The 26415-nt window shown below is 37.2% G+C and overlaps 1 protein-coding gene across 16 annotated transcripts in view; it reads right to left on the minus strand.

Annotated features, from left to right (window-relative positions):
* Window positions 1–1007: 1007 nt before the first annotated feature.
* Window positions 1008–26415, minus strand: part of PUM2 (pumilio RNA binding family member 2) — a 70800-nt gene continuing 45392 nt past the window's right edge. For 8 of the 16 annotated variants that reach the window (XM_042450812.1, XM_042450756.1, XM_042450747.1 and 5 more), the window contains 9 exons: window positions 24620–24856; window positions 16277–16544; window positions 14847–14976; window positions 11210–11344; window positions 10885–11022; window positions 8305–8430; window positions 7851–7972; window positions 5830–6022; window positions 1008–3886 (listed from right to left, as the gene is read on the minus strand). In XM_042450812.1, coding sequence (XP_042306746.1) covers window positions 3755–3886; window positions 5830–6022; window positions 7851–7972; window positions 8305–8430; window positions 10885–11022; window positions 11210–11344; window positions 14847–14976; window positions 16277–16544; window positions 24620–24856 — 1481 coding nt within the window. In that variant the 3' untranslated portion in view covers window positions 1008–3754. The remainder of the gene's footprint in view (window positions 3887–5829; window positions 6023–7850; window positions 7973–8304; window positions 8431–10884; window positions 11023–11209; window positions 11345–14846; window positions 14977–16276; window positions 16545–24619; window positions 24857–26415) is intronic. The other 8 variants (XM_042450857.1, XM_042450795.1, XM_042450785.1 and 5 more) reach the window with 3 other exon arrangements.

A 26415-nucleotide genomic window follows, 5' to 3' on the forward strand; every position in this document is an offset into this window, starting at 1 on the left:
CATCTTCTCATTTGTGGCTATTTAAAGTAGTTCAAGTCTGCTAAAAAGAAAAAGAATAAAGAAAGCTTTACAAATATTTCGAGTAGTTGCTGGGGACCATAGCAACCCCAGTGTGGGGATTAAGTGGAATGGAGTGGGGTTTTTCCCCATGAATATTCATTAAGCATATTGCCCTGTAGCTTAAGAGATCTTCATTTGGTTTAGAGAGAATGATACTTCATACATTTGAAGGTTTGTAGAGGAAACAATCTTGGTGTCCCTTACATGAATTCTGCTGTTTATACATGTAGGAGACTCCTAGTCTGAGACTCCTTTAACTGCCCTGGCTCAGTGCTATGGAATCCTGGGAATTGTAGTTTATTGTGGCACCAGAGCTCTCTGACAGGCTAAAAATCTCAGAAAACTACAGTTCCCAGAATTCCCTAGCACTGAGCCATGGCAGTTAAAGCAGTCCCAAACTGGATTATTTCTGCAGTGTGTTTCAGACCAATAGGTTGATATTCTGTAGTTAATTACTCCTTGTGAGAACATTTTAATACAGCAGTATTCATCCAATGAACCTGAGTTGCATACCAAAATTATGTGTGTATAACAATGAGACCTGTGTGTGCATGCATATACATTTTGTTGTGGCACCATGCTTTATCCGCTACAAATTAAATTTCTTTTAAAAGGACCAAAGACATAAGAAGTCCCTATGGAACATATAAGTATCAAATTTTACTGAAGTGTCTACAAAAGTTTGACCAGTTTAAATAAATTGGGTTGAGAGTGACAAGGACAAAATACTTTAAGTGGTTGCTCCAACAACTGGGAAACTTCAGAGATAATTCAAGGTTCTGCAATTTCAGCTGATTAAATCCGGAAAGAAAATACATATTTCACTGAAATAATACATTTCTGGCAGATGTAACTAACATTTCCAAAGAACGTTGAGTAGCAACTCTAGTCAATAGAAGAACAACATTTTCTGGTAAGAATCAAACATAAGACCAAACATATTGCAATAAAGTTATTCACACATTTTCATTTTGTTTTCTTTACAGCATATTACAAGTGAACATTACATTATTCAATATGAACTAAGAGCGGCCTAGAGGCAGAACAGACCTAAACACAGACTAGGCAAAATGTCCCATACCCAAATCTACATCAGAGAAGAGACTGAAAGAAATGGAAGAAAAACATAGTGGTTCTTGACCAAACCTAGAATGTCTCCTATATATAAAGTGAGAAAAGATATTCCTGTTTTCCCAATATTTCTATTGTGCAAACATATTTAATAAAACTGAATGGAAAAAGTGTTGGTCAGATAACAGAAAAGAGCATATTATATCAGAGCAAAAGTATTTACTTGGGCAAGCCGCAAGGTTATAGAACAGACTTCCAATGTAACAATATTAAATTATTTTTGCAAGGATGATTTAGAAAATTGTAGGAAATTTTATCCTGATACACTAGAGAGGATATATGCCTCTCCCCCAGATTTCAAGTGAAGTTGTGGACAACTATATTCTCTGAATGAGAAAGTGACACAACGTTTTAAAGAAAATCCCAGTGCAGTTTATTAGTCTTCTATTCCTACTGGAAAACTGTTTTAACACAAATATTATTAATTTGGTATTTATTCAACTATTTATACAGCTACCGCATCATTTATACAAGGAAAAAAGACATTATTATAAATGCTATTTGTGACAGTTAACATTAAATATTTTTTTAGGTATGACTGCTATTCTGTTAAATGATCAACATTACAACATAACTGCATTTTTGCTATAAGCAAACTTCAGTATGCTTTAGTTAAAAGAAGAGTAACAGTATGGCATAAATGTGTTGCTCTTCTACCTTCTCCCAAGGTCTCCCTCCAAAAGCTTTCATGTGATCAGTTGTCAAGCCCCTACCTCCAACACCTCTGCAACTTAAGCACCTATGTTATTCCATCAAAATGAACAAGTGTTTACACAAAATACTGACTTGAACAAAATACAAAGCACTTTATCTTTCAGAAACTGAATATACAAAGTAAGCTTCTTTCCAAAATATTTTCATAGGCAAAGGATTAAAAAGGATTTTAATTTTACACATATGGTCACAATTCTGCCTTAAAAAGGAAACTGGGAAATGTACATAAGGCCGCTTGTAAATGTACACCTTTATGTTACTGTTACAGTGTCATGTTCAGAGAAAAATTGACAGTATCATACATATTTGCTTTAGGATGAAGCAAGCTGTTCAAAAATACAGTACTTTTCTGTACAAAAGCAAATCGTGCCACATTTAAGATGGAAGAAGCACTGGTTTGTGTAATCAGTACTTCAGTCTATTAATTTGTCTCTATTCTCATTAATGATTAAACTGGTTAAGTTTCCCAATGTCCATATTAACAGAATAGCTATGTTATAAACAAAAAAGTTTCTCATAATAGATAAAAGAAAGCTGGTTCATATCTCTGAAACCATATAAAGATAGAATTTTTAAAAAATCAGTCTTGATTTGCTGAAATAAATTTACATTATACAACACTATGTCAGGGCAAAAAGGGACAGGGATGTGAATATACACTAAAATGCAAATTTTCTTCCCAAAAGGGGTAAAACAAATTACATTTACAGCATGAAGGTTTACAAATGTACATCTGTACAACCAAAGTAAGCATCACTACTCAATTAGCAAGGCTTGTAAAACATTGAAAACGAGAAATTTGTTTACAAATGGTAAACTTACATCTATTAACTATACTTATACAATGCTTACATTTATAAGGAAGCAAAAAGCTATTTGAATATTTAATCATGCTTTAGATGTTGAGCTATCAAGTTTAAGTAGGCCTTCTCCTTTTCTATTAAATGCCTACAGTTTCATTTACTGTGAGAACACAAAGCATATATGCTCAACACGTTCAAATCTTGTCTTATATTTGTATATGCAAAGCAAAAACACACACGTCTTGTGCCAGCTGTCTGTCTAGTCATTTACGGTAGGTTTACTCTTTTCCTAGACAGTACATTGCTGGACTGAAGTACCACCTTGATTTTATTCCCCTACCTTCTACTATCAATTAAATATTTAATGATATATACATAGCTTTTATACACTTCTAGAGAAAAGAGCACTATGTTTTAAAAAATTGTTTCTGAAGTGAAAGGTAGAAACAGTTCCTCGGTGTTTACATTTCACCATTCCTTGACTGGTATTTGCAGTGCCCTGATTGCTATTTGGATTATAAAACTGTGAACCATCAAAATACAGAACTTAACTCTCTGTAACATGTTAAATAATAATTATGCAATTGCTCTATTTTCAAGTGTTATAAAAAAGATTCTGCACAAAGGGGGGGGGAATGAAAACTAATTCTATATACAATTATATAAACACGTTGCACTATGATGATGGGCAGACCTACCAGATTGTAAGCCAGTATATTAAAAGAATACTGTACTTTTTCCCTTTAAAAACTATTTTATTCAGTGACTTTACAAGTAAAAATTTACAAAATGTGAGCACTATTCTGATAGTTACATCATTTACAGGCATTCTGTGCTTTGTGAGCCATGCAACCTGATAGGTCTCTGATAAGAAATGGGCATATGTTGCAAATTCATTCGCCACAAATATACACATGAATAAATTTTTTACAAATGGATGAACTCAATAAATAGTTTTTTAAAAATCACAAAAAAGTTTAGTTAAGTTGTGTGTTTTGATAATTCACAATAAAATTCATCTTCTAGATTGCTGCTTGAATGTGTCTTTAAAGTATTCCATTTGGCGGCCCTCCAACTGGCCCCAGGTCAGCACTGTTCTTCAGGTAATACTTTTCCAGTTTGGCAAGGATATGTTTGCCATAGGTGTATTTCCGCAGGGTTGTAATATGAGGCCTGATCTGCAGTAAAAAAAAGTTTAGGTCATCAGAACATCTCTATTAAAACAGACTGTGCTCAGAGTGAAGAGATGAGACTGAGAGAAAGCCCTCTCTTGAAGCTCGTAAACCTCGGGGAAAATCATACAGCAAGAGAGAGTCTGGAATCAAGGCTTTCTAGGAGCTAACCAGCACTTTGAATTCTGCCTGGAAATGGGTTGGTAGTCAGTGAAGCTGTTGGAACAAGGGAATTGTATGTAACCAGCCCAGGGCAGCACTGTGGCTGCATCATTTGGACCTACTGAAGCTGCTGAACAGTTTCCAAAAGCAGCCTCATATACAGTGCATGGGATGTAATCAATGCCTGTGTGATCTGATATCTCCAGGAGCAGCTGTAGCTGGCATGTTAGTTTTACCTGTGCAAATGCAATCCTGGCAATCCAGGCTCAGGGGTGAGCTGCTCTAGCTGAACCCCTATTCCCCAATAAGCATTTTGAATGAACATGTCTAATTTGACTGGATTAAGCTTCTATTTGCTCACCCCCATCCACTCCATTTCTATCAGAAGACATTAATTTAGTACAGAAACAGCTTCTTTGGAATTAGATGGAAATGAAAAAAGAGAGTTGGGTATCCGTCAGAGTACTGGTGACACATAACATTCACATTTTGGCTAACCCTTCCCAACAGTTTCATGTGTAAGTTAAGTAGCATAAGAGAAAAGAAATGCACCCTGAAGAATTCCATAGGTCAATGGCTAGGCTGACAAATAGGAAATTCCTGATGAACAAAGCTATTTCCTTCCCATAATCAGTCCTGCAGCTAAACTGAAATGGATCTAGATAGTCTCTGACACAGATTCTGGAGCCTGGAAGCTACCACATACACTAGAAGTTTGCTCTGTTACATGTTATGTATGTGTACTTTATTTGTAATAAATAAAATTAAAAAAATACACTAGAAGTTTGCTCAAGAAAGGGATATTGGAGACTGGCTATCAATTTTCCAGGATAGTGGGGTTCAGGGGAGGTTTTTTCCCTGCCCACCACAGCCTCTTTGAGACAATCCTAGCTATAGTAAGGCAGTAATTACTCCCCTTATTCATTCAGCCAATGTCCAAGGGATTTGTCTGCATTCTCAAGCTCCACAAACTGAAAATATCAGACAAGTAGCAGATAAAGTACATCTGCTGGACCTGTATCAACTACAGCATCCAAGCCAGAACCAACTCAATTGCTTTTGTCTGCTAGCTGTCAAGTAGTCTGCATTCTCTTCTTCTGTGGCAGAGCCTAGAAGGCCCTGAAGACATTGAGGTGGCTCTGCTGGACAACAGTTGTTCAGATGCAATGGTGGCAGAGAAGAATGACTTCTTCAGTGTCACCATCACTACCAGCAGCACCACTGTAGACTTTTGGACCTGCTCAAAGTTTCCACCATCAATATCTCTGTACCATTCATTTCATTACTGCCAACACTCAGTAAATCTAGAGCACTGCTTGGCTCCACCCTATAGGAGAAGATTCTCAGGAGTTTTGAAAGGAGTGATGTCCGCCAACCTGGCCATTTCTCTTTTCTAGAGATAAACCAAAGCTTCAACCAAATCACCTGACAATGCTTCAGAAAACTCCCTAAGAGCCATCAGACTTCCAGTGTAGACACTACCCCACCCCAGTAGAGGCTTCAGGTTTCAGTAAATCTCAAGTTCCAGTGAGATCAGAAAAGCCATCATAGACAAATTTAAAGGAACCAAGCTGTGTTTAACTTGTACCTTACTTTTAATATGCTGCTGACAAACACAAAATGAGGAATTAAAAATAGGTTGTTATGTGGGAGTGGGAAGACAATCAGACACTTTAGCATCAAGAGTCATTAAAGGAATGTAAAGGATGGAAAATGAGAATATGTAATTTATTTTAATTTAAAGGGAATGTTATTTGAAATATTGAAGCAGATAATGCGGCCAATACCTTGTGCATTATAATCTTGCGTTGAGCAGGTTCAGCCATGTCAATCATCTTCTGAACAACATAATTTGCATACTGGTCCTTCATCATGGTGTATAAGGCACTGTGAGGACCATCATTCTGGCAACACACCTCATCAATAAGTAAAGCTCTTTCAGCACGAGACGCATGAGTTACACATTTTTCTACCACATTGCTGAAAAGATATTCATTAGTAAAAGAAAAGATTAATGCATTTTTAAAAGATATAATCTAATGTAAACTTCAGACTGAATACACAGGCATTGCTGAAATGATATGCCAGCAAAATATTACAGTACCATGCTAATCTCAGTTCCTACAGGTTCATTTTTACAATAAATGTTTGTGATACAGGATCTGCTCTAATGATTCCTTCCTTCATTACAAAATATTATATCTGAAGCACTGGGACATGCATAAAGACCTTATCCTTTAGCTTCTCTTCATTCTAATATTGTTCCAGTTTCTAGGAAAGGCAAACCTGCTATTGGGAAGAACATCATCTTCAACTCCTCTCACAAAGCTTCTGAGTTACTTAGTTGCTCTGTTTGGAATGGTACTAAAGTAGCTCACACATCTAAAGACAATGTGAGAATAGACCTTTTCTTATTGAGTTATCTAAAATTATGCACGATCATGGCAGATTCATGTGTTTCAACGAATGGATGCTACAGTAACTGAGGCTGCATCTGCACTGCAGAAATGATCCAGTTTGATACCACTTTGCCATGGCTCAATGGAATTCTAGGAATTGTAGTTGTGTGAGATATTTAGCCTTCTCTATCAGAGCTCTGGTGTCACAATAAACTACAGTTCCCAGAATTCCACTGCACTGAGCCCAGTGCAGATGTAGCCTGGGTTTTGATTTTAACACACTCTAAAAAGAGAGGCAGGGAGCCCACAAAGGCTTTTACTGAAAGATAAATAACATAAGAGATAGCAAAAAAGACTATCAAAGGAAGGGTGAAATAGAAGTCCAAATCACAAAGGGAAATTGGAAAAGGATTACAATAATGGGGACTGGAACAGATTAACGGTGGGAAAGTCAAGAATATTGATCCATTACGAGATAAAAGTTAGAAGAAGAAATTTGGGAAAGAAAAAAAAAAGAGAGAATGGACAAAACGAAAGGATTGAGATGACAAGGGATTAGATTAAGAGCACTGTGTATAGAAGAATGAAAGGAAGTGAAATCAGAAATAAGACAAAGAAAATGACAACATTGTGAAAATAATTGTATATGTATGTGTATACATGTTTCATTTACATGTACAGTATGCTGTTTTTATGTTGAAATAAAAAATAAAGTAAAAAAGAAAGAGGCCCTAAACAGTGGCATCATAAGAATCCCCCCATTTGAGAACTCAAGTTCAACCAATAAAAGTACTTGGTGGAATAGACAACAGGAGATAAGATCCCTTTCTGTACATACACCTTCACATGTGACTGATACAGATGCCAGTGCCACCCAATCTGCCACTATCATCTCTCTCTCTCTCTATTTTCTTCTCTCTGCTAACCCTAAAATACAGTTAAGAAGGTACAGCCAGGCTATGCATCTGAAATTTGCTCTCATTTGCAATAGTCTAATTTAGCTGGACAGAGGGAGTATTTGCCTGATTTTTAAATCTTAGCGCTATACTACAATCTATGTAAACATTTCTCCCGCCATCATAAATTAAGTATTTTTCTTTTCAGATCTGGATATTTTCATTACATCAAAATGATTCAGTGTTCAGTATGTAAAATACCACCCCAACAGAAGACTTCTATCAACAGAATAGGGAGGTAGGTGATTCCTTCTTCCCTATACCCTGAATCTGATCTAGAGAATAGACAAAATGAGAGGGCGACTCAATTGAACTGTGCAGGCAGATATCCACAAAGATAACATTGCATGTAACTTCATATTTTAGCACACACACTTGGAATATTCACACCCAGAGAAAAAAATAATTCAATATCCACACACAGTGCAATCAAAGATTTGTTATTAGCCATACCTGGCAAACTTATGTTGACTTAGAGTAAGAACTTTTCCTCTGATTTCAGTAACTATTTTACTCTTATCTTCAGGACGACCATGTTCCAACACATGCTGGATGACATAGTTTCCATACTGATCCTGAAAATAAAACAAGTCAGATTTATCTAAAGCAAATTCATATTATTTAAGGTTTTTTTTTTTTTTTAAAAAAAATATCCATCCACCAAATCAAAAAGACATTTACTATATACCTATGCTCTAAAACTGTAAAGTTTCAGTTATATGGGCAAAATGATCATGACCAATATGAATACTAAGCTCTAACAAATAAAATGTAGAAAATATCTTTATCTAGAATAGGTTCCTCATATTAAAGTACTCTAGCTAATATTTGCCACTAAATAATAATATTTATTTATTATTTATTTAGCAATTCCGGTACCCACCACAATATTTCAGTGTTCACCAACCTGTACAAGTTGTTCTGTGTGTTGATGAAGCTCTTCTAAAATGGGCAAAGTCTGTTCGGCAGTGCAGTGCTCCAGAATACGCTGAATTACTCTGCATCCATAGGGATGAGTTGAAAGCACAAAAACCTTAAATAAAAGGATTCCAATTATTCTTCACGCTTTTAAATAGTTTTTCTATTGCAGACAACGTTCAAGGGCACACAGATGCTGAAGGTGCACTGCTTTCTGCTTTATTTTGTTTTTTTTTAATTGTATTTTGTAACATCTGCCACAGCTGCTGCATTTCCTCTCTGATAAGAAATTAAATTGTATCTGGGATTCACAAAACACATTGCGAAGGGATGATCATTCCATCTTACACAGGATAGGAAACCTTACTTATTACTTCCCTTCATATTTTAATAGTGAAAATTGTCTTAAAAATATACAGAGTATGAAAGAAAAATAAATAAACTTTATTTAAAAAGTTAAATCAATTTTAAATGTGAAAAAAGATTTTTAATAATTTAAAAGCCTGATTTGTTTTGGCCTATAAATATTTTAAAACCTTCAGGGCTATACAAAGACAACAAAAGACATCATGAAAATAAAAAATAATGAATCATAACATTATATTAATATTTGTACACTGAATCTAGCCTGCACATAATTGATATCATTTCCTGGCCAGTGAAAGCATCCACTATATTAACAGAAAGATGGAGGTTTGATGTTATGAGTATGTGTTAGACAAAACTGATCATGTTCAAGGGTATATTGAAACTGTCATCCTTCTGTAACTGTAGTTCTTTCAGTGGTCATCTGTGAACTCATACAAATGGGGTATCATGCTTCTGTGCAGTGCATCCGTCAGAACCTTCTAGAGTATTAAAACATAAGTGTTTTAGCGATAGTCCTGCCCACCTGCAGCAGCCCTATATACGGACTTTCCAGCCGAAACAGCCTGTTCCATGGACACTGATACAGCAATCCATAGCACAGGTAGGACATGATGAAGGGGGATTGGAGGGGTTGTATGAGTGCAGAGATGACCATTCTAAGAACTACAGCTACATGTATGTAACCAGTATTTCTTCTTCATGGTCTCTGTGACTCACAATAATGACAGACTAACAAGCTACACAAGTAGGAGGCAACAGTGTGATTTCAAAAAGTCCAAGGTTTACTGAACATTAAGTAAAATGCAAACTATCGAAACATGAACATAATAATATCCTCTACCCATACAAGATAATAGTGGTGTACAAGCAGTGCAGAATGGATGGAAACACCCAGAAACATCAATACCTGGTACAGAAGTCAAACTTCAATGATACATTCAAGTTATACTATTTGAATGAAATACAACTATCCCAAAAGTAGTATTAGCCCAAGACCTCCAGTGAATTATGAAGATCATGGTGAGTTATGAAGATTATGAAGATCATGGGCTGTGACCAGGTCTGGCAACGTCCTTGAGAGGTACAACAGCCAGGAAAGCAGAAGACATGGTAACGACCTGAATGAAATCAGCTCAAATTTGAGCTGGAGGGTCCTTTCCAGCACATGTCCAGTATTGGCTTCAGAGGAAGGAATACAGAGACGATCCAAGAAATCTTGAAATTTCCTCCAATAATAAGAGCACACTAACACCTTCTGAGTGTATGTAATGGATTTAAGATGATCTTTTATCCCTTTATGAAGAGTCAGTAATCAATGAAGAACAGATGGGATAAGAAGATTACTAATCCCTGGTTGGTTGTTGGCCATGAATGACCTGTTCTGAAGTGGCTGTCAGTACTGAAGCTGGTGGTACCAAAGGAATTTGTTACTGTGGTGTCTGAAGTCAATGCAGTTGGTGCTGTAGATAAGGAAGGTATGCCAGCAAGAGTGGAAGGTTCCCAGATGTTTACCTTACAAGACTGATATTCCAAAACTTTGGATAGAGATACAGTTTTAAATATAGAAATGGAATAAGTGTGCAAAGATTATTTGCTACTTTGTCAGAAAATTGAAGATGTGTTTTCCATGACTGAATCTAAAGCCTCAAACCTGTCAAGACCTTGTTTTGCAAAACCCTTGTATTATTATTATTATTATTATTATTATTATTATTATTAACCTTTATTTATAAAGCGCTGTAAATGTAGAGCAGGTTATACACAAAATGAAAGAAACAGCAATGATATAATGAAATGTACAAAATTATATGATGGAGAAAAGCCCAGATCTTAGTCAACAGTCACATGCTGGGAGAACGTTCCTAGGTTGCAGCTCACATGGGGGAGAAAAGGAACTGTAGGAGAATAGCTGAGGTGGACTGATCATGAATAGTGTGAGAATGAGAGCAGGGTTCTCGACAAAAGCTACTCAGCTCTAGAAAGTTCCCATCTCGGCTTTGTGCAGGCTGCGCCTCCATGTGTGGTTCACAGAGCATGAAGAAGGAAAAGATATTCAACATAGGTCTAAATGAACCTCTCTGTGAATAAAGAATTACAGCACTACACAAGTATGTACTTGTAACAGTATACCAACTCCCACCCCACCCCCAATTAGGGGCACAATCATTCAGTCAAAGAAAGTACATTAAAAACTATGTACCTGTCCTTTGAAAGCATCAATAATAAACTGGAGTGACTGTGGCTGGACACATTCAATACACTTTTGTACAACATGGTTTCCATTTTGATCCTTCACACATTTCAGGACATGACCATCTAGCTCCTTCACCATTTCATTCTACAAAGGAATAGTTTGAGATCACCAAATTACTTATGTTTCCAAAAATGTGATTTCTTTTACTGTATTACAATAAATTATTTTATTACAAACATATTTTATTACAAACATATTTTACAACAAACAAGAAATAAAACATTTAAAGTTATGTTTTAATGTAAAATACAAAAATATTGTTCTAACTTACAATTACCTGCTGGTCAGGTGAGATGGATTCTAATGCTTTCTGAATGACACGACAACCATACATCTGTAGAGCTAATGGGAGAACATGTCCACGAATGCGTGTTGCAAGTGCTAACTTCTGGTCAATACTCCCAAACTACAAGAAAAGTGAAAGCACTATTAACAAAGCCAAGAGCACTTCCACATGTTCTTCACAAGAAAGACACAAGAGTGTTCCTCTTAAGTCCTTTATGAAAATACAGTGGTGCCTCGGGATACGAAATGATCGGGTTACGAAATTTCCGGGATACAAAAAAGTTGGATTGGCAAAAACTGTTTCGGGTTACGAAATATTTTTCGGGTTACGAAATTCATTTCGGCGCGAAATTCAAATGCTGCAAAGTGCAGCTATAGGCTTTCCAGTGCTAACGGAAAAGTGTTTCGGGTTACGAAATTTTCGGGTTACGAAAGGAATGGCGGAACGAATTAATTTCGTAACCCGAGGCACCACTGTAGAAGATTTTGGTTTTATTAGCTCATTTTGCCACTTATTAGTACAAAAACATTTTTTGTGAACCCTAGATTCTCTTTCATCATTCTTATTGTGAGGGTGTAGTTTATAACCTCAAAATATAATCTTGGAATCAAAGAACCCAACAAAAACATACTAAATAGAGTTTCATGTAGATAAATTTGGTCCTCGGGCATTTTACTAGTTTAACTTTTATGAATTTGGTCACACTTGAGTGAACTTATTTGGCACAAAACAATAAAACACTGTAATTTTTTGTGGTTTTTTTTCAGGCTATGCACCCATGTTCTATGAGAGTTTATTCCTGATGTTTCACCAGAATCTGTGGCTGGCATCTTCAGAGAATCCTCTCTGAAGATACCAGCCACAGATGCTGGCGAGACGTCAGGAATAAACTCTTATAGAAAAACTCCCAAAAAACTATGGATGCCGGCCATGAAAGCCTTCGACTTCACAATAAAACACTGTTTCTTACCAAAACATTATAGTGGCCTTGTCACCAAGTTTTTGTTGTAGTCTAAACATTACTGGTTTTTTAAAAATCTGCAGTGATCTCAGAAAAGCAAGTAAAAACGTTAACTCTTACATGCTATATGTGCAATGTTTTCAGAGCAGAATGGACAGTTTGGTTTCGTTAATGCTTTCTGAAGCACCTGTTGCCCCCCCCCCCCCATTCCTGCTCTGGTCTCTAAGCAAACTGATTTTACGGTTTTTTGGAGAAATACCTGAGATAACTTTGGGTGAGATCTTGCATTGGGACATGTACATCTGGTACACAGCTACATCTTCCTGTGCTACCCCTGCAAACCTGCCTTTAAGCTATGCAGGCCATTCAACATGGTCATTTCCAAGATCTTGGGAAAGCAGTAAGGATCAGCAAAGATGCAGCCAGCTACTTTCCTGCACCTGGACAAGCTGCAAGGACATAATCTGCAAGTTCCTCCTAAAAATCCCCAGAGGACCCGTGAACTTCTGTCGCATCATAACCAGCTACAAAGTAGGTGTATGTGTCCATGCTGATTCTCTAATGCTCCAAGAACATGGAAATGGATGTGTTTGGGACATGCTAAAATGTGGTTTTTTTTGGGTGGGGGGGGGGGAATTTTGATTGCTGTATAGTCAATAAAAAATTCCCACTCCCATAACTATAAAGAACGTGAGTGATTAAAGTATAAGTTGGGCCCATACTATCATAACTCACTAAAAGGATACTAGCCTTTATTTTAATTCCAAGTGCCTAGAGGACAGAGGGACAAATGTAGAGGAACTTCCCTCAGTACATCAGCAGGAACCACCATATGGATTTCACTCAGTATAGTTTAATAATGTTAGTTAGCCACACCCATTTATAATTTGCTAAAATATTTAAAACTAGATTGAGAGAATATTTTGGACAATATCACACTCCCCTTAAAAGACTGTGTTCACAGCTTGGGAGTGCTCCTGGACTAATCGATTCAGATATCAAATCAGATAAATGCGACGGTCAAGAGTGCTTATCAGCTCCGGCTGCATCCTTTCCTGGAACAGGGGGACCATGGAAATAGTGGTACATGCGGTGGTAACCTTACGACATGACTTCTGCAATGCACTTTACATGGGGCTACCCTTGTGCCTAGTCTGGAAACTTCAATTAGTTCGAAACATGCTGGCAAGAGTAGTCACCGGGACAGCTAGAGGTGACCATATAACACCTATTTTAAAATCTCTCTACTGGCTGCCTATTAGTTTCAGGGCACAGTACAAGGTGTTGGTAATGACCTTTAAAGTCCTTCATGGCCTGGGTCCAACCTATTTGTGGGATCGCCTGCTTCCATATAATCCACCCCGCACACTTAGGTCCTCTGGGGAAAATTTACTACAGCCAATAAAGACCATACTAGCTGCAGTTACCCAGAGGGCCTTTTCCTTGGCCGCTCCCAAATTATGGAATGGCCTGTCAGAAGAGATCCAAAACATTACCAATCTTGACAGCTTTAAAAAGGCTGCCAAGACAGATCTTTTCCAACAGACCTTCCCTGAGTAATCTACTTGATCACCTGCTGATACAGACTATCATATAGAATACCCCAAGACACCTGTCTCCCTGTCTGTCTTAATGATGTAAATGGTATTTTATTCATTTCATTTCATTTTATTATATTTTATTTATTATTGTTATATAAGAATTATTATGATGCTGTTTTAGGAGGGAGGAAATGATGAGATTTGTTTTTATATTGTACTGTATGTATTTTATTACTGCTGTAAGCCACCTCGATCCTGTGGGGGAGGTGGGATACAAATAAATTATTATTATTATTATTATTATTATTATTATTATTATTATTATTAATCCAGAGAGAGGGCTGTATAAAATCAAAGGACCCCCGCCACACACACACCGTTTAGGAAATTTAAATACAATACAGTTTCAGTGAAAGAAGTAGGCATGAACTCAACTTCCACTGAAATGAAGAGATAAAGTCTAAAAATTTATGCCCAAAAACTGCCCCCCAAATTCCAGTTTATTTATGGGTCACTATGATAATGTGATAGCAGCTCTTTCAGATTTCACCATGAAGTTGGCGGAGCAGTTTATTTCTCTCTTGCGCCAAGCAGAAAGAGTCCTGAGTGATTGATTGATATTGCTGTTTGTTTAAGAGTCCCCCTCCTATCTGTGCGTCTGGGTGAAACGAAAGCTGAAACGATGAAGTAAAAAGCCTCAATGAGTCTCTCTTGCCATATGTACACATACATACATACACTGAATGAGCCTCTGCATTTTACCCTTGACCTATCCATGGGTCATGGCAACATCTATAATTTTGGCCTCAAAATGTGACTTCGATTTATACATGAAGTTGACTTATAGTTGAGTATATACAATAAGTGCTTTGTTTTGCATCTCAAATGAAGTGCAACTATTAGGATTTATTAGAAATTCTATTTGAATAATTTAGGGGTGTGACCTCAAAGGAAGCTTATCCTATCACATAACTGAAACAGATAACCCCTCCGCCCCCAAAAAAGGGGGAGGGAGAGGTAATAATGTTTCCAGCCTTTAGGATTTACAAACCTGGGTTTGTCCGAATCCTCTTCTATTTGGATAAAATCAAAATTTTCCAACAGTCATCTTTACACTTACCTCAAAGAACTTCTGTATTACATAGTTTCCAAACACATCTGTCATCAGCTGATAGGCAGCTTGCAGAATCTCACTAAATACCATCTGACGCTCAGCTGGAGTAGCTCGTTCTAGTTTCTGCTGTATAAACCTGCAAGTACAAAATGTATATGACACTATAAATAAATGAACCCAAAAAGTGTAGACTCTTAAAGGTACTGAAAACTTTAGCCAACCATTAAAGTAAGAATTGAAGACTATATTGAAATTCATTCTTATTTTTTAATTAATTAATGTTAATTAAATAGTAAAGGACAGGCTTTGAAGTTACCCTAGAGATGTGCAATGCAATTTAAGGTATGCATTACTGGTTACTGCACTAATATAATCTCATCAGTGTCAGTGGCATAAAACTAATGTAAGAGACTTGTCACTATCAAAATGATTAAAATGTACTGTGTTTTCTCTGAGACCCAATAAAAGGGAGCATTTATTATTGTACCATATATACTCATGCATAAGTCAACCTCATGTATAAGTCGAGGGCAGTTTTTGGATACAAGATCATGGATTTTGATATCACCTGTGGCTAAGTTGAGGGGCAAACACTGGAGGATGTTACAAAAGATCTAAAAGGGGGGGGGGGGAACAAAGCACCACTTCCCTCTCTATATCTCCCTCTCTGAACCTCTCCCAAGCATCAGTCTCGGCATGGAAAAAGGGAAACAAACCTCGGCGCACGCACACACACACACTTCTCCTTACCAGAAGCATCTCCAAGACTCATGGCATGCAAAAAGGAGGACAGACCCCACTGTCTCTTTGCTTGTCACTCCCAAGGCTCATAGCTTGCAAAAAGGAGGACAGACCTTTCTCTCTCTCTGCCTTTCACCCCCAGGACTCCAAGGCTCATAGCTTGCAAAAATAGAGGGCAGACCTTTCTCTTTCTCTGCCTTTCACCCCAGGACACCCAAGGTTCAGGGCTTGCAAAAATAGAGGACAGACCTTTCTCTCTCTCTCTCTGCTTTTTACCCTAGGATTCCCAAGGTTCAGGGCTTGCAAAAATAGAGGACAGACCTTTCTCTCTCTCTGCTTTTCACCCCCAGGACTTCCAGGCAAAATGGGGTACAAGCCAGGGCATACTTTCTGTGTGTTCCTTTCCTCAGCAGCAGCTTGTTAGCTCTGGCTGCGCGGGAAGGCTGAGAGGGAAACAGACACACACACACACACAGAGGGAGAGCGGGGAGCAGGCGCCGGGGTTTCAAACAGGGAGCCATTACAAGGCTACAGAGAAAGGTGGGCACTTTTTCTTTCAAGAAATTTATTAGCATTAACTCATTGCCCCATACATAAGTCTACGCATGATTTTGGAGTTCATTTTGGGGCATAAATTTTTCGACTTATAGTTGAGTATATACAGTAAATATTCTCCCACTGATACATATGCTTACCTAGAACCATGCTGGTCTCGGGAAAACTCAACTATGTGTCCAACCAGGTCTCTTAGCTGAAGATTAGGGAAACGATTGTTTCTGAAATCCTCCAGCAACCTGCTACGTCCAGAAGGCATAATGTCAGATCTACTGTAACGGAGACGTGAGGGAGGAAACAACTGGCTGCTGGAGCTAAAGAGACTGGAGGTACTTGCTGCACTGCGATACTTTGCTTCAGCTCCAGGTGCAGCAGAGATATAGCGACCACTACCATTGGTCAGTCCTCCTAGAATGAAGCAGCTCTGTTAGTAAGTAGTATTAAATACATTATTGTTAAATTACATTTAGCTCTGATGTATATTAGAAATTGGGAATACTAGAATAATAAGTATCTTTTCACATTTCCTTATTTTTCTCAATTTCTAATCAACTAGTTAATGATGAAAGAAAGGAACAAGTCTTTTTTCCTCTTTCTAACAGATGTCCAGAAGCATAAAACTTATCAAGACAGGTCCAACATCAAACAAGAACCTTGCAACCAACTTCTGGAGACTACTGCCCTTTGAACAAAAGGCAACTTAACTTTAGATTATGCACAACAGATTAATCACATGATTTAAGCAGCCATCAACTGTTCTTTCCGGCTCCTGTGACATTATGGGACACTATCAGGATGTAAAAATAGATTCACACCTCCCATTACTTTGGCCATACTTAGGTCTAAGAAATAATGTAATACTTCAGCAGGCCACTCTCGTTATCTGTTATAAACTTTGCGCAAACAAACAAAAACTCCTCTAGATTTTTTTATCACTGTTCTAATAACCATGGATGTTGCCGTCTCCCTTCTACCTATCAACATGGAAGTTATAATCTCTTCTCATATTGCAATAATTGATATTGAAGGATGTAACTGAAACTGAAGGGTTTCCAAACATGACATTCTAAACCACATTCATTAGGTCAGCACTCCAAACATGCTAATTTGGTGGATATGATGCAAGCACCTACATTGATTTAAAGATAATGGAGGAATGGCCTGCAACAAATATCTACCAATTTCATTAGGCTGCAATCAGCCCTGTGAAGTACTATGTCAGGCCAATTCAAAGCTTACTGTGTAGAACATAAAAGCATGCAAAGCTACATGTTAACTTCAATTGTAGTATTGTGTCACTTTTTATATAACTGTGAAAGTGACATGGTTTTCCATGGAGAAAATTCAGTAAGTAGTCTCCAGCCCAAAACACACTGCAGAAATAAACCAGTTTGAGACAGCTTTAACTGCCGTGACTCAATGCTAGGGAATTCTAGGAACTGTAGTTTTGTGAGAAATTTATTCTTCTTTGTCAGAGAGCTCTGGTGACACAACCAACTACAATTTCCAGGATTCCCTAGCACTGGGCCAGGGCATTTAAAGCGGTCTCAAACTGGATTATTTCTGCAGTGTTTTTTGGATTTATATTAACTAATATTAAATATAAACAATTCTAACATAGATTAGTTTTAGATCACTGTTTATTAGTAAGATAAATTTATTTCCAAAACAACACTGGGTCAGATCCAAAGGTTTATCTCTCTAGATGACAAGAGGAGGACTGTCCCCTCCAGAAGTCTTCCCTGGTATCATAGGGCCCTGTGGGCTGGTATGGGCAGAAAGGCAATGCAAGTGTCCCAGAAAATGGGGTTGAGGGAATTTCCACAAGTGGGAGCTCTACTTATAGAGTTAGAAGCATAGTTTCTAAATTAAGAAAAGTTATAGTCCCACTATATTCTGCACTGGTCAGACCTCATCTGGAGAACTGCATCCAGGTCTGGGCACCTCCTGTTAAGGATCTAAACAAATTGGAATAGGTTCCAAGAAGGGCAATAATGATAAGTACAGTGCGCCCTTGCCTTACGCGGGGATCTGTTCCAGACCCCACCACGTAAAGCAAGTTCTGCGTGTGCTTGATCCCCATTGAAACTAATGAGGCTCATGCACAAGTGGTAGTGCGTGCGCCATGGGCATGTCTGCCATTTCCTCTTCATCACGTGGCTTTCAGGATAAAGTGAAAGCTGTGTATAGTGCGCCCACGTATGATGCAGGTGCGCTTTACATAGAACAAAACATATATGGAAAGGTTGAAGGATGTGGCTATGTTCAGCTTGGTGAAGAAAAGACTGAGAGGTGCCATGATTGCACTTTTTAAGTATCTCAAGGGCTGAAAGGAAGGAGCAGAGTTGTACTCCACTGCCCAAAAGGTAGGACTAAGACTAATGGTCTGAAGTTACAGGAGAGTAGATTTTGATTGAACATTAGAAGGAATCTCTTGACAATAAAGCAGTTTGGTAATAGAACCAACTGCATAGAGATGGTGGGGTCACCCTCTCTGGACGTATTCAAAAAGAGACTGGACAGCTACTTACTGGGGACACTTTAGCTGGCACTAAGCAGCAGACTGGACAGAGGCCCCTTCCAACTCTATGATTTTCAACATACACGCACACCAGACCCAGCCCTCGGTTCCAGGGCAACCCCATTCAACAGGGCTCTAACACTAAGAAGAAGAAATATTTTTGTACAGTTGTAGATGCTTCTGATGAAAGAATATATAGGGAAATCAGCTTAATGCATGTACAGTCAGCCCTCTATTTTCATGGAGGACCTGTTCCGGACCCCCCTCCCCGTGAAAACGTAATTTCGTACATATTCAAGCCCCATAGGCCTGAATGGGGGCTCGCACCCCATTTTAATCCCCTCTGTTTGCTCCTTGTGAGTAAGCGAGGGTCGTGCAAACAGAGTCCGTGCAGATGGAGGGGCAACTGTACTTTATACACCAATACTTCCAAATTTTACAAGCTTGAAATCCCAAGTTATTGTGATGACCCAGTTGAAGTTCTTAGGACTTGGGACATTAGTACATGGTGAATCAGTAAGGAATATTTATTGTCTTGTGAAATATAGTCTGCTGAAGGGAAAAGATATGTATTCTTCTTAGTTTTAAAATAATTGCAGGGTATAAATACCACAAATAAATAAATAAATAAATATAAAAATGAATTAGCTTAATAGTGATTCCCATGGCAGCATAAATATATACAAAATCATTCCTGCTTATAGCCAATGGCTGCCATAAACATTAAGAATCTGAAGCTGCAATTTCAGTTTTGAGATAGGGTGACATCCAAAGGGCTTATTGATTGGTCAAAAGTGCTTCTGTTTGCACATAAGTAGCTTCAAATTTCTGTTGAATCTCTACCCTGTGCACCACATTCCACACAATTGCACTGGGTCACTCAACTCAATAGACCAACCATTTGGAAGGCCTTGACACTGCAGCTGGAAGGGGATAGGAACCTATATTCTTTTAGGAAAAACTCAACTTTCAAACCACTCAAACACTCCAGGCACTATTTTATAGATTGTTTTAAAAGTCCATGACAGATAATGCACATGTGACATAGTTAAAAAACAACAACAACACAGTAACTCTGTATTTCCTCAATATCCATTGGAAAGGAAGGCACAGAAGAGAGAAGTAGCTTGGTGTATCAGATAACATTGTGAAGATTTCTTCTGCCCACTTTTCTGAAAGAGCATGCCCAACTTTTGTTCTGGAGATAAGCCTGAAAATTGGGGAACATTCTGCAGTAATATTAATACAGACATTGGAAAACGATCTGGGAATGTAGATACTAGATTGAATGGAATAACATTCTGAAGACCACAAGGTGGCAGCAAAATGTGCTTAATAATTAGAAGCCACTATTTATCATATTCTTTATTTCCAGCACATGAAATTAGTGACCAGTACACAAGAAATCTAATTTTCAGCTTGAATGGTCATTGTTAGAATTTGGATTCCAGTGACTTCACAGTGTAATTAGTGCACACAATCAAGGCATAATAATCTGGAATACTTTGCACACATCTTGTTTTTAAAAAAGAGCCTATGAGGCCAAGTAATTACATTTCCCATCCGTTTCAATTAATTTATTACACATGAATTATGTGTAACCAGATCTGCACCCAGTATGTGATTCTTGAGGGAAACTAATTTTATTTGGAAAATCGTCCCTGGAAACAATTTTTCTTTTAGTATTTGGCAGGTATTCATAGACAATGAATGGACAATCTTGATTTCACTGCTACAGAATATCCTGTTCCAATCCTTTTATAAAGTGTGACATAAAAGAAATAGCCCAAATGTTTACCTCCACTTCCCCAAGAAATTGATTTATCACTTGTATCAGGGGCATGATTCCTATGAAAGAGATTTATTCAACTTTATGAAAGGGAAGGCCATGACAACATGATGGCATGCACAATCTTAATAGAGGTGACAACAGGGTATCTATCAAAGTGAACATGGGAGTAGGTAAGGCATACTAGTAGGAAGCAAATGCAAAAGCTGGGAAAGGTAATAAGCAATAGCTTCTGTCTTCATATGCTCTCTACAATAGGGAAGAAACAAGAAGGAAAAAACAGATATGGCTTTTTTGTGCGATACTAGCACAGATGAGGCATTCTTTCTAGTATTCTTTTTCCACGTGGCAACAGTTTAAAAAATAATGTAACAGACTGCAGCTCTAATACATAATTTTTGAAATTATGTTTGTAAAATGAAACCTAATTTTGATGGGGGCTAGAAATATTTTCCAAGATTAGTAAAATTTTATATAGAATAGCAACAGCCAATAGTTTCTCCAAGATTAAGAGTCCATGCACACATCTGTCTCTGATCTGTTTTGGGAGGAGGGAGAGGCAAATGCGAAGAGCTGCACAGGAAGAATTGGAGAAAATCACTTCTTCCATTTCTTCCCACCAGGCAAATGTAGAAGTCCACGGGGGGGGGGGGGGGGGTTGCTCTTGCTAGGGGAAAACTGGATTCAGTATAGACTATAGAAGCTACTAAATGAAAGGAACTCTGCCCATTGGGATACCAGGATTACTGCATTTCACAGGGAAGATGTCTTCCTAATTTATTCAAATAACTACTTTTGAACACTGTGTGCAGTAGAAACTTTAGAGAGAAAAAACTTCATCCTGACTGATAGACTCATGTATAATGAACAGTTCAAAAATGTTTTAAAATTCAAATGTAAAAATAATTAAGTTACAATTCACTCCATGGCTGCATCTGCAAATAATGCAATTTGACACTACTTTAACTGCCATGGCTCAATGCTACGAATTCTGGGATATGTAGTTTTGTGAGATATTTAGCCTTCTCTGTCAGAGATCTCTGGGGCCACAACAAACTACAAACCCCAGGATTCCACAGGATGAAGCCATGGCAGTTAGAGTGCTATCTAACTGCATTATTTCTGCAGTGCAAATCAGACCTATGAACCATTATTAAAAACTTAACTATTTTCCAATAAACAGTCTAGCAGGTAAATGTCAGATGCTAAATAAAATATTCTAAAAATATCTATAATCACAATAAGTATCTTTCTGACTTTGTAGTCTCTCTAATATGTTGTCTTATAGGGAATAATTTATTAATCACTTAAAAATTATATTAGGAGATAGTTACATCATTTGGAAACCAGACACTCTCTGAGATTAATTATATTATTTTTAAAATGTGAAATAAACCATTCTAATCAAGCATAACCATCTATGCATGTGTACAGGTTGCCGATGTCAACTTCAAGATAAGTCAGTTCATTTTTAGACCTCTTACAATTCAGTTTTAAAGTTTAAGTCCATATGGCTGCGAAGGTATACTCAGCATTGTTTTAGTCAATGCATGATTAGACATCAGAAACCAAAGGACCCAATGAGTTCAGATGTTCAGCATCCAGAATACTGGTGCTTTATAGACCTCTTTTGCACCTTCTGTGACTTGTTAGAAGCAGAATAAACCATGTGACACAAACTATGTAAACTAAGCAATAGTAAATTCACATACTTTATGCATGTTATAAATTAGGCTTTGCTCTCATTTCAGAGAACAAAAAATATCTGTTCCAAACCATAGAAATAACATGTTCTTTGTTACAATGTAACACCTTAGTTGGAATTGTTACATTTATTGATGGTAAAATCCACCAAACACTGTTACCCCATAATCGACAGAATGAAAAACCAGACTTCACTGAGTCCCAGTTTTTACATGAATATCAAAGCTGCACTGGTCACAAATGGGTTCTCCAAAAAGGCTAATAGGGATCAGTGAAGCCTCCTGGAAACATTGAGGTTAAGACTTGGGAGAAGAGCACTTGAAGGAGGTACAGCATTAGGGCACATTAGTACTGCAGAATGATCTCAAGATACTTTCTGAAGCTTTAGTAGCTTTTCATAGTTTGGATTTTGGTGTAAAGAAAGACTAAAGTATTTCTTGGACAGAGGTGGAGGATGGAATTATTGTCAGGTTCTGGAGGGGAAATATGGGGCAGGGGGAACCTATCTAACTTTCTTTTTAAAAGGGTTAGGGAATGTTAACATATTCATAACACATAATGTAGTGAATTATGCCACCGGACCCACTCAAGATATTGATCCGGCTGGCCATCACCACAAATGCGAGAAATGTAAAGCGTTCCTCCTCACTACACACCAGAAACCTCTGTGCACATGTGGAAAATGCATACACCAGTGATTTCCAAACTCTGGCCCTCCAGATGTTTTGGACTTCAGCTCTCATACACCTACGGAAGGATGTTCTGCTGAATCTTGTTGAATTATAATAAATGCCACACAGGTAGAGGAAAAAATCCCTATCTTTAGCAACAACATTTCTGTGGGCACCCCAAGGCTTGTATTGGGAAAAGAGGGCTGGAAAACCTCAACTGCATGTGCCTAATTCTTTGAATGTCAGCCACTGTGTTAAGATGAAAGATGCATTCTTATTTGTACCGCAAAAGAAAACTTCCAATGTTTCTTGGGACAGTTGAAGACATATGATATATACTACACTCAAACTCAGCACAATCTGATTGTCCTTGTTACAAAGAGAGCAAGAGAATCTCAAACTTTTCCTGAGTAACAATTCTCCCTGATAAACATCCAAATAGGGCTTTACACCTCATAATCTTTATATTCCGGCACTTATAACCTCCTCAAAACTTTATTTAATATTGGCTAATCACTGCAATTAATTAAAGCAAATCTGGATGCATAATATGAATTAAATGGCACCTTCATCTAGAAACTATGAAACTCTAATTTTGAAAAATGGAGCCAAGCTAAAAATAAATAAATAAATAATGAAACCTGTCATTTGACTTTGGGAGAAATAAATGTCATTATTAGTAACATTTGATTACTAACAATAGGAGCCTCCAGACACAATTTTTTGTAAGTAAACTTTGCACATTAGTACACACAAATTTAATAAGGTGTTATTTTTACTGCCCTTTTTAAATGAAACCAGGCACACAATATAAACAGGGTCTATAAATATATGGCCAAATCCTACCTGTTTTATAACATTTTTAGGAAGGAACAAAAGGAATTATTTGGGCGATTGGCAAGCCAATGAATGTGACATTTTGAAATATTTGTGTTATCTAATTTTGGATCTCTTCTCTAGTGAAATATTCAATACATAGATTCAAAGTGTGAAGCATGCAAACTTACTAGATACTTTATTGACACTAAGTATAGAAGTAGTTACAAATTTCAAAATATGTCCTCCAAAGTATTTAATTATAAAATGAAATTAAGATATATATATATATATATATATATATATATATATATATATAAACAAACCAATTGCTGGCATAGATTCTCACTGGCTCAAGTATGAAAGTATTACTGATGCAGCAGGAATAACGGAGAAGATGCATTAAGTGTTACTGATACTTCCCTCACAGGTACTGTATTATGTTATTTTATGCATTCTGAAGATGAGTTCCTAAAAGACTTAATGTGAATTCATGAACCTACTGGTTCATACAGCATTAAGTTCTGCAAATTTTGCTTTAAGCTTTTCTTTAACAAAGATGTTAAACTTATATTATTACCATGCACCAAACATTAGCCTAAAGCTGACTCCATAACAGCAGACATATGTTAAACACAAATACAGGAAAATATATCTTTGCCTGTCATACAACAACACCAACAACAACAACACAGCAACAACAACCCAATCATAGTTTTTCCTAAATATCAGGCTTTATTTTTAGTGATAAATCTGAAGGGTAGTATGGGAAAAGTTGTTATTCCCACAGGATTACCTGCAATGGCCACATCAGCAAAGATTGACTGCACTGATCAACATACAGGGACTAGGCCCACTATACAACAATGTTTCACTGAAGATGCAAATTGACATCTTTAACCCAACATAAAATATTTATATACATATAAAAATACATATACACACATACATATACAAACAAAAAGGGCTTTGTTTTTTTTACCTAAATGCAAACTGGATGAGGATCCATGTGATGAAAGTGATGGCGGTGGCGTAAGTGAATGTCCTGGAGTTTGGCTTGGCAGAGGCATGCCTATTGGGCTTGGAGAGGAGGAAAATCCCAGACTATTGTAAAATGGCTGCCCTATGGGTGCTAGGCTGCTACTAGATCTTTTGTACAAGTCAGAACTAGTAGATAGAGACTCTCTCCTTGTGGCACTACTACTTGCAGAACTGCCAACTGAAGAAGAAATAAAAAGACCCTATTACATACAGTGTCAACCAAAGAAAACCTAGCCCCAACCTACAGCTGGGCAATAACAGATGAGATCACAATAATAATAACAATCAAATTATTCTAAAGACAATTACTGTGATAATCAACATGATTTAATAAATCACAAAATGAATACAATCATTCCTCAAATAAGGAAAAAAATTAAGCAATCTCCAAGTCTTGATACACTCAAGACTTAGCAACATTTTAATAATATTTGATAACTCTGGAGTCAGGCTTTGAGACCAATAGTCAGGCATGTCATACTTGTGTTAATATGAACCAATGAGACTGAACATCAAGTTCAAATAATTTCTGCAAACGATTCTCCTCATTCCTCCCAGCTGTACTACTATTTTTGAGAGGGAATCCCACACCCACCCCATTTCCATCTCAGTGGTTTAAACATGCTATAGGATTGTTTGTGAGAGGCTTTAAATACAATTGATTTCACCCTACTCCACAATTACCATGAAACATTACCCCAGGTTCTGCACTTTCCAGAACCAAACAAAATGATCATACTAAAACATTCTTGCTTGGGTTTTTAAATAAATAAATAAAGAGAAGGAAACAAAACATCCAATAGCTTTTTGAAGGCCAATCCTAAAATGATTTGGGCTGCAAATTTAGAGTATATGTCATGGACAAGGTTAAACAAGAAACAGGGATGGATTAGAAGCTTTAGTTAGAACTAGTTTAATGTCATACTTATAGATTGCCTAATGTTACATGATAATTTAATACAACTAATTTTATAAATTTTCATCACATAACAGGAAAGATACCTATTTGTTAAATTAATAATTTATCTTTTTCTCTTAATGATCAAAGTGATATTAACTGTGGCAAAAAGAACAAAGAAGCACTTCTCATGTCTGGGCGGGCTTCTCCTCCAGATGTATAAATATATTATTGGCATTATTTTCCTTTTAATTTAGAAGCCAATTTTAGCACACTTTAGTCAAGCTAGTCTATTGCAGCAAAAGCTTTTTAAGAGATCTAGATGTCGCAGTGAGTCCCATTATATGTGTGTGAGTATTACTATTTTAAGATACATGGTGCAGTAATTAATGGATATGCATGTGTCTGAATGTGGGTAACCCAATTTCAAATCCCAAGTCAGCTAATAAGCTCAGTGGGTGATCTTAAACAAATCATTCTTTTCAATCTTACCTAATTCTGTGGTTTGTTGTGAACCTAAAACACCTTTCCCAACTGGGCTCTACTAGATATGCTGGATTACAGTTCCTAGCACCTGTAGACAGCATTGTCAAAGAACATGCTGGCTGGGGGTAATGGAGATGGCAATCCAGCACACCTGAGATACCCAATTTAGACTTTACACTTTGACTTTCCTGAATGGCAGGAAAGAAATGTAAATTAAAATGTATGGTCATGCTAGTAGGAATAATTCAACTAACACTTAGATTTAAAAAGAATTCACAGTATTAAAACCAGGATTTTTAAACTTTATCTATTGTACCATTCTTCAAACAGAATAAATAGCTAGGAAAACAAGT

The sequence above is a fragment of the Sceloporus undulatus genome, chromosome 1, assembly GCF_019175285.1.
Source record: "Sceloporus undulatus isolate JIND9_A2432 ecotype Alabama chromosome 1, SceUnd_v1.1, whole genome shotgun sequence".
NCBI lineage: Eukaryota > Metazoa > Chordata > Lepidosauria > Squamata > Phrynosomatidae > Sceloporus > Sceloporus undulatus.